Raw genomic sequence first — 10104 nt, forward strand, 5'->3', positions numbered from 1 at the left:
TTCATTATCCCACTATTAGATTTTTTTTCTTTGATCTCTGGTCTTCTCTTATTTCTTTCCAAACAGCAGCCTGTTTTACTGCGTTCTTTATTCCTTCCAATATTTCTTCTATGTTCGCACCCTCTATTCTTGCCTCTTTTATTCTCTTCTTGTAATTTTCCGTTCCTTCTTTTGACCAATTCATTATTCTCTTTACTTTTTTCTCCCCTTCTCTTATTCTCTCACCAGTTCCTTTTACCTTCAATATTACGGGTTGGTGATTAGAATCAATAGCATCTCTGTTCAAGATTCCGTTAACGTTGCGCCGTCGGCTCAGAGGGCAGCATCGATCGGGAAACGACGTTCGATCACCGCGATAGCTCGCGCCCGCACGGGCGCGCTCATCGCCAACGTCTTCTTCACATTATGCAAATGGCCGCGCGGAGACTAGTCGCGTAACGTGTGCTTTGTACGTTTCGCATCGTAACTCCGGTTAATCGTGCACATCGCAGTGACCACACTGACTAGATCGTCTCGTATAGTGTGAAATAGAACGCTCATCAACTCTGGTGCCTCAACACGACAGCTCAAGCTCACACGGGCGCGAGTGCCGACCGCCACGTGTCCCAAGGCTCACGGGCGACTCACCACACGAAGAGGACGGCAATTAATATAATTGTCTCTCGCTTATAAGGACAAGCAAAACATCTTATTTGTTCACCGCTCATCCATCTCAGGTCAGATTGTATCAATTTTGACGCATTAAAGACGGCTCAGACTGTAGTCTGAGTTACACCAAAAAATAAGTGAATAATTAGTGACCACCTTCCACGCGCGTCCTTCTCATCCCGTTCTCATCGTCGGGATTAATCAACGATTTCGCGAACAATCTCCAATCCTTATTTCCGCAGTTTTCTCCCAAATTTCCTAGTTTCCAATTATATAATCTATTACCGATTCACCCCTCCTTCCTATAGAAGATAGAAGTGAACTCTCCGTCTTCGTCTCTTTTTGTTCCGTTCATTATTCCTAATCCTTCTATACACAGAGAGGTTAGATTGACATGTAGATCTTGCGTATTGCGAACTGTGGCCTATATGTAGTGTGACGTTGCGGCCCGCCGCTTCGTGGCAGCGCCCCGCCGCCGTCACAAGGCGCGGAAATTTGCGCCCAAGAACGAGCCAGAGAGACGACGACGAGATCTCCAGAGGCCAAAAAATCGATAACGTTTCCGCGTTTTGACTATTCTTTTATTTTCATGTATAAATTGTAATGCGTACGGCGCCTCACCCACACCACGGCGAATCTTTGAGGGAGTACCGATAACGAGAGGGGTCCGGGAGGACCAAGGACCGAGGAGGGGTGGCGAAAGCGGAAGCTACATGGATCCCGGGCGGCGAGCGCAACGCGGCAGGCGTGCGGCGAATGAGGCAGCGATGGACAAGGCCGCCGATAGCTGGGCCCCAGGCGCCTGGAGAAAACCCGGCCTCAGCAATCTGCCTTCACGAAGTACCGGCCCGCGGGGTGACTGATCACCGCCCCGAGGCCAAACCGGAGGCACACCGGCTAGAACAAAGTCCAGTCCGCTGTCCAGGGACAATTTGAAGGAGTCGCTACGCCGCCGAGGGACCGTTGCGCGCCCCCGAAGAATCCACCTTACGACGATCCTGCGTTAGAATATCGCGCGACCATGCAAGCTCGCTCTCGATTGGTTGGCACGCCACTACGGAAGGGGGTGCCGCATCGATTCCGCTATCGAGCGAATCTAGCGAGACAGAGCGAGACACTCTCTGGTCGTCCGTCGGCGAGTCCGAACGTTCTCTTAAACTACGCGATTGCCGCCCCGAGTCGGGAAAATCTGTTGCGCTGCGACGATCCTCCGTACGAGGTGACGGCAAGGAGCCCTACGAGGAGACATCATACCGGTGAGGTTGCCCACAGTAATTAATCGCGAAATGTAACGCCACGACACCGCCCTCCGGTGCACGCTCTCGTCCGGGATAACGTTGTAATATCGCGACGCGTGCGGTCCCTTGAGACCGCGTATCGAATGGCGATCGACAGCGAGAGCGAAGGGCCTCGGGATGGTATCGTGGCCGCGGAATTGAGATAAAGACGCGATTGCGAGCCTCTAGAGATCGCGATAAATTCGTGGCGAAATTTGTTACTGCGAGTCCGTTTCGTATAATGTCCGCGCTCGTGGTTGGGCCTCGCGCCTTCCGTGTTCACGGCGTATCGGATTACCTAATATTACGTAGGTTGCATTGTAGCCCGCGTCGGCACCTCATTCGCGTTAATCGGCCGTCTGTGAGTGGCTAATTGCCTCAGAGAATCGTGCGTGTTAGGGTAGTTATGTTCGGATGCGTTGTTCGGTGATTGCGTGTTATTATTGTTCGCGGTAATCCCACACATTTTCCTTGCGTTTCTTCCACTATTTCGCGCTACGCCGATTGCCTCGGCGCCTCGTTTTTGCGTTCGGAAATCACTGAGGACAGTATTGTCTTTGCCCGAATGACTGGCGCTACCTTTGGTCATTTCTCGCGTTAGATTAAGTCCGTATTTTCGCGTTTGTTATAGTTTTCCGCGTCTCCTGGCGATCGCGCCGAAATTGATCTCGCGTTATTGTGTTGCGTTCGGTCCTCATTACGTTGGGACGTGGCTTACGCCACGATTCATACTTGCGTTAGGCTTAAGATAATTGGCGACAGAATTATCGCGCGACTCCCGGCGTTGCGTTCACGCGCTCCGAGCGTGAGGTATCGCCCTTTTGCGATCTTTCCTGCGAGATCTTATTTTCTATTTCCGTGATTATTTCGTGTTTACTGTTGATGTTCCCTATTAATTGTAAGTTTTGTCATACTGTATCTCTCTGATCTAATCGCAACGCCTTCTGAGCGTTTATTATACGATAACGCGTACTTTGTTTATTCTGGTGTCCGCGCTATCATTATTTCTTTTTGTTTCACCTCTGACGCTCGCGCGACTGATTATATGATTTGCCTGACCGACCGAAGCCGAATCGGTCTTTATTGTTTCACGCGCAAATTCCTACCGAATAAATGTTATTTTGATTTATTAATTGTCTGAGTTCGGAACCTTATTTATGGCGTGTCACTCCGCCGAATATCGCGCCGCCCTTCATCATCCCCGCCCCGCCCTTAGGTCGAGCTAGCCGATTCCTCGCACATCCGCACGTCTCGCTTTGCGTCTCGTGTTGGCTTTCTTTCGCGATTTCGCGGACGCGCGTTAACGCGTCTGGCGCCCAACGGTAAATTCGTTTCGCGAAGTGTCGGAGGTGCGAGGGAATCGTCGGAGAGGCCCGTCATCCTGCTCTCCTTACTTCTTTTGATCCGGCACACGTCCCGGAGCGGTCCGGGAGTGAAAAAGTCGTGACAGTAGACCGGGCTTAACGGCGCGCCTTATTTCTCACAGCCTCCGCCGTTAGCGTTTTTAATTTTTTAATTTTTGACAACATTATTTATATATTTACAGTTTAATGCTACGCTAGCGAAAAATTTAAATGCCTGACGTTATTATAGATGCTCCGCACATATTTTATTTTTAATCTTCTTGCATAGATCTCAAAGCTATCAAGTGTTTTTTTTTGCTTGTTTAAAACTTGTTTTTTTTTTGTTTAAAACATGTTTTTTTATACCTTAGTTTAAAACACAAATAAAACCTAAAACATTGTTTTAAACAAAAAAACAATGTTTTTTGTTTAAAATAAAAAAATATGTTTTTTGCCAACCCTGGTTGTGTGTGAATTGAAATATCTGATTATTGTTTCTGGGCCTTCCCATCAAACCCCGATCCGGCGAGCTAGTCCGAGTTCGATTTCATAAAAACGGCAGATCGTTACATCTGTCATCAGAAACCTTTCCCGAATTTTCCACAAATGTGTTTCAATGATATCTACAACATATTAAAATTTCATCAAAATCGGTTAAGCCGATCAAAAGATATAAATTATTTTCAAAATTTTTATTTTTATTTTTTACAGCAAAATTGTTCAACATTAAAGGCTAATATTTGACTAAATTGTAAGTGACACTGATAGCAATCAAAGCAAAAAAAATGAGCATGATCCGTGTGGGTGCACATTGACCCTTTTTATCCGGTTACGGCCTTTATTAAAAATTTATACAACATTGTTAGTGCAGGAAACTTTTTAGAAAATGCATAAATATGTTCAGAACTATTCGAAAAATATTTTACATAAACCAAAACTCTGACATTTCGTACAGCATATCACTCTATTCTCTCTAAGTGCTCGGCTTTCGGGGGGTATTAATTTATTTAAAAAATCATACAATATTGCTGATGCCGGGAACTTTTTATAAAATGCTTCAGTATATTTAAAATTATTGGAAAAATGTTTTATATAAACCAGAACTGTGACATTTCGTACAATATATCACTCTATTCTCTCTAAGTACTCGGCTTTCGGGCGGCATTAATTTATGAAAAAATCATACAATATTGCTGGTGCCGAGAATTTTTTAGAAAATGCTTCAGTATGTTCAGAACTATTCGAAAAATATTTTACATAAACCAAAACTCCGAGATTCTACACAGCATATCACTCTATTCTCTTTAAGTACGCGGCGCTCGGACGATATAAATTTATTAAAAAATCATACAACTTTGCTAGTGTCGGGAACTGTTCAGAAAATGCTTCAGTATGTTCAGAATTATTCGAAAAATGTTTTATATAAACCGGAACTCCGAGATTTCGTCGGCATCTCACTCTATGCTATGAAAAACTAGCAGATAATTTTTTCAATGGATTTTTTCGGCAAAATTACCAGAATTATCGCTAAAAAGTATCAGAAACTATAGAACTCGACTGTATGCGAGAAGAACTCTCTTTTATTTTTGATCCGCTAGAAAATAATCTGCTACGGGAAGTTAGCAAATCGGTAATTATTTACAAAAAGACCCCACTCCCTCATGACCTTGATCTTGACATATGTTGTTAAAGTCGTGACTCTGAGTAACTTTGACCTTGAAAAAGGTCATGATTTGTTCAAAAGTTACGAAGCCTAAAGTTTTCGCTTTGTAAACATTATTTAACGATAGCACGCGCGCGCGCATACGCACGCACACACACACACACACACACACACACCGAAAGGGGGTGTGGGGTGCCTTTGGTGTGGATTTTCCACGCGTGAAAAGTACATTTACAGATCGATTCGTAAATGTACGAAATGTTACTGTATCATTGCGATTCGAACCGAAAATGTACGAAATGTTATCGTATCATTACGAATCAAACTGAAAATTTATAAAAAGTTATTGTAATTTTACAGTACTGTAATATTAAAATACAATTTTACATTTCAATTTTACATAACATTTTGTACATTTCCCATTCAGTACGTAAATTTAATGTTTGATTGTTTAATAATACTACTAAGAAAAGTATTATTGCATTACCGTTTTTACATTATTCCCGTGTTTTGTAAATTTACTTTTACAATCTGTTTCATTACACATGAAGACATTACTTTTACTTTGTATTGTAAAATTACGAACGCGAGGAAATTTACCCCATTTGTGAGGGTCCTTTTATTACCTACTATAATAGGTGTAAATTTACATAAAAAACTTTTTTTACAGGCACGGGAACGGAAATGCTTGGCTATTATCTGCAGTTGTCCGCATCATCAAAGCACATTTAAAACGCGTGCAATGTTTCAACTAATAATACATCGTCATGACTCAAGAAATGGCGATGCTGATTCGTTGTTTCAATAGTAATGTTATGAACAATTACATGCGTTTCGAATGTGCCTTGATTGTATGCGACCAACTCAGATAGCCAGGCATTTCTGTCCCTGTGCCTGTAAAAAAAATGTATATACAATTCACGGCATATACCGCATGAATAGGGAAATATATATATATATCCTGTTTTAAAATAATTCAATTATATTTTATTATAAATATTGTAGCATACATGATATAAAAGATATTTTATTATAATGTAATTATATAATAATAATAATAATAAGTTTTCATCATAATTGTTATGGATTAGATATATACTTATAAAAAAATTAATCATATCATGTTTATAAAAGTAAAATCATATAAACATTAATAAAAATTCGTTTGCGACAAAAAATAATTTAAAAATTTAATATTAGCGATACACAAGTCAAAGTAAATTTATTAATAATATTTGGTAATGCAAAGAAACTAAACTGTTTAATTATAACAATATAACAATACGGTAGAGAAATAATACGATATACTAACTAAAATACTAAAGCATATAACACAAAAGAAATGCAACGTTGTAATATATATTTATATACCTATATAATTAATGTGTAGTTTTATATGAAAATCGTCTTTTTGAGATTTATGAAATTATTGGAATTATACGATAGTAGCAATACAATACGACAGTAGCAATTAATACGACAAAATATAACAACAGTAGCAATACTACGACAGTAGCAATATGACACGACATAGAAAAGGCTGAAGTATATGACAAAAATATTACCACGTTGCAATCTATATATATATATATATATATATATATATATATTTATAAACAGTCTATAAATAATATGCAAATTAATTTAAAAATTGCCTTTCGTAGAATTGTTAGAATTACACGACAAAAATAAGACATATAATATGATAGTAGAAATAATGTAACAGACGTACTGTAGTGTAGATAGAAAAGAAATAAACAATTTTTTTTTAATGTATGATTAACATACAGTTTGACATCGCTTTTTGGGATATATCAAATTATTGGTACATCACCCATATGTTAGATTCCCATTCCGGAATAGTATTATACCGTCTCCATCAATTGGTTTCTGTCTCGATCTTCAAGTGGTGATAGAAATATAACTGAATTCATCTTATTATATAATCGTAATATATAGTGTAAATTTTTGGAATCTGAAATAAATAAAATAGTAATACAGATTATAAAAAAAATATATGAATATATATTATATTCATATTATATATGAATATATATTATATATATATATATATATATATATATATATATATAATATATATATTTAAAACAACCTAGCTTCCGAAGCGCGGATTTAGCTCGCGGCTGGTCAGGGTTCGGAGTAGGCGCGGAGGAAGACACAAGACTCGGTTAAAGTATAATACAACAAAATACGGTATTTATTCAATTACGCGTGAATACATAGAGATGCTCGCGGGAGCGGTGAATATGTACAAAAGATCGCGGTCGTTGCTACGATGGCGACGGATTACAGCGATCGCGGAGTCGCTGGCTACGTGTGATAAGTCGCGGACGCGGTTACAAGATACGCGTAATAGATCGCGGACGCGGTTACAATATCGATATCACAGAGCGTGCGGACGCCTGGTAAAGCGATGATGCACGGAGATCGCTGGGTTTCGCGGATCGGCGGGCGTGCGGGCTCGCGGAGGTATTTCGGTGCGGGTGACGCGATATCGCAGGTTTGGATATCGCGATTGGGCGTGATATCGAGCGGCTAAGACCCTTAGCGGAGATAGAGAAGTACTCTCTATCCCCTGGCACCTCGATTCTTGTAGGCGGGAGGCGGCACCGGGTGGCCAAGACCCTTGGCGAGTAAGAGAAGAACTCTCTTACCCTGGTTCACACCGGTGTCACAGGTGTTCGTATGGGATTTCGAGTCAACCGCCTAGATACTTCACTCGGCAGAGGCAGAGAGCTCTCTCTACCTCCGGGTTGTTCGACTGTGGGATTGGGATCCGTGAGCAGCGGAATCGGTCGGATCGGTTTGCTGGCTCACGGTGGAATCTAAAACCTAGCAACATTGCTCGGTTTATATATTCGCGGTGGCGCGTCGGCGTGGCGGGGGTATACGCGACGGCAATCGCGCGCGCCGGGATGGAGCGGTGGAGCGTTCGGGAAGTACGGCGCCCCGACGCCGCGATTGCGTTCGGTGGCTCTCGGCCGTTTTCGGCACCGCTCGGCGCTCCGAGTCGGTTGCCGCGCTAAGTCCGTTTGCGGACTGATACGCGAGATGACTCGTTTAAAAAAGGGCACATCGTGCCTTGTCTCGACCGGCGGGTGTTCGGCCGGGCGGCATCCGGCTGATGCTCGCCGGGAATGATGCGTTTTAAGGCGCATCGTTACATCACCCCCCTCCTTTTAGAGCGCGAATTCGGCGCTTCAGGTCTGGGTCCTCGGTTTTGCCGATAATTTCCGAATCTTTCGGACGGTCCCCTCGTGGTTAAAGCGGACATGCCATCCGATGCCCCTCTCCGTGGTTTTCCACTCCCGTGTGTTGTGGACGGCTCCATGGGGCACCAAGATGACGTGGCCCGGCTCCACAAGCACGGGGATCTTCGGGGTTTCCCGCGGGCCTACGGGCCGGAGTACCTGCGTCTCAGCGGCTGGTGGTGCGGCAGGCGGTGCGGCCGGTAGCGCGGCCGGTGGTTCCGCCGGTGGTATGACCGGTGGTGCGATCGGCGGTGGCGTCGGCTTGGCGGCGATTGTCTTGCGCGCCAGGTATGACGCTGCGGTGATGCGGCGGGCCGGCCTCGGTGGTGGCGAGGTCGCCAGCCACTCCATTTTTCGTCGGTGCTGGTGGTCCGACCTCTGGACCCTGCATCCGACCGTTGGCGCGTTTTTACGTGGCGGCGGAGCTGCTGCGGGTCTTGAGGCCTCGGCGGCGGCGGTAGCGGAGGCGGCGAATCCCGTGCTGAACAGCTTCGTTCAGGTTGCGCCAAAATCCGGGCAGGCCGGGTCGTAAGCGACGGGCTCGGCGAGGAGTTCCTCGATCTCCTCGAGGATGTTTTTTTCGGTCGTGGCTGTCTCCATCTCGGGAAATTTGACTCGAGTGTGTCTTTTGACTTCGGAGCTCGTTTATATAGCCGACCTTTTGTTTATTTAACGGGTGTCCGGGAGGGGGCATAGGGCAATGTTTAATATTCGTTGTTGTCCTCGGTGTCGTTGTCGGGGTCGCTAGTATTTTCGGCGTCGGTTTCGCTGTTGCTCTCGCTGTCTGTTTCGGCATTTTCTTCCCCGGTCTCGTCGTCTGGAGGGGGAGTTTCCGGCGCGGCTTTCAAGTCTTGTACGTGGATATGTCGGATCCACTTGCCGTTCTTATCGCGCAGGTCCACAATTACGGGAAATACTATACGTCGCACCTCGAGGGGGCCTCTGAATTTCGGCGCGAGTTTTGCGTTGAATGCTGCGGCTTTATTGGAGAGTGGGTACTCACGCTTCCATACCCAGTCTCCAATTTTTGGTGTCCACGCTCGTCGTCGAAGATTATAATACTTCTGTTGTCGCTGGAACGCGTGTGCGAGATGTATTCTCGCGAGTTCGAAGGCCTCCTCGAGATGTCGGCGTTTTTCGTCGGGCGGCGGTGCCGCGGTTTTCGGCGCGGCGTCTCGATTGAGAGGGGATACCGGCTCGCGACCGTAGACAAGATATGCCGGGGTGTATCCGGTTGCTTCGTGCCGCGCCGTATTGTACGCGAATTGCAACTCCGGTATTCGCTCATCCCAATTTCGATGATTTTGGTCCACATATTGTGATACCATTGTCTTTACTACGCGGTTCGTTCGTTCTACCGGGTTGCAATGTGGCGCGTGCACGGGCGTATATGCATGTCGCACGTGATGTGCGGCTAGCATTTTTTCAAGTTTCGCGGACCGGAGCTGCGTCCCATTATCTGACAGGATTACTTCGGGGCATCCGTGTCGGTACAGTATCGCTTCGGCAATGTTTGTCGTGACGGCAGGCGCGGTGGCGCGACGTAAGGGACGCATCTCTAGCCATTTTGAAAAGCGGTCCTGCATGGTCAGGAGCCATGTATGCCCTCCCTTTGAGCGTGGCAGCGGCCCTATTAAGTCTAACGTGACTTGTTGCCAGGGGCGGACGACGGAAGTGGCGTGTAGCGTGCCGGCTGGTCGTGTTTGCGCGACTTTATGCTTTAAGCATTTTGAGCAGTTTCGGACGTACTGCGCTATTTCCCGAAACATGCCAGGCCAATAATAGTACTGCGCGATCCGGGCGATTGTTTTCGCGATCCCGAGATGTCCAGCCGTAGGGGCGTCGTGATTCTGGTATAGGATTTCGGGGCGGTGGTCTTTGGCTACGCACTCTTTCCATTG

At 45.2% G+C, this 10104-nt stretch overlaps 1 protein-coding gene across 1 annotated transcript; it reads right to left on the minus strand.

Moving 5' to 3' along the window:
* Nucleotides 1–8907: 8907 nt before the first annotated feature.
* On the minus strand, nucleotides 8908–9531 carry LOC143908671 (uncharacterized). The gene has a single exon (XM_077426420.1). The coding sequence runs from the start codon at nucleotides 9529–9531 to the stop codon at nucleotides 8908–8910; it is 624 nt and encodes a 207-aa protein (XP_077282546.1).
* Between the last annotated feature and the right edge of the window lie 573 nt (nucleotides 9532–10104).

Source organism: Temnothorax americanus, unplaced genomic scaffold, assembly GCF_048541705.1.
Source record: "Temnothorax americanus isolate GAGA-0224 unplaced genomic scaffold, ASM4854170v1 Scaffold110, whole genome shotgun sequence".
NCBI lineage: Eukaryota > Metazoa > Arthropoda > Insecta > Hymenoptera > Formicidae > Temnothorax > Temnothorax americanus.

Bases quoted from the DNA above. Each gene is read 5' to 3' on its own strand.
- LOC143908671 (XM_077426420.1), bottom strand. From the start codon at position 9,531: ATGGTATCACAATATGTGGACCAAAATCATCGAAATTGGGATGAGCGA.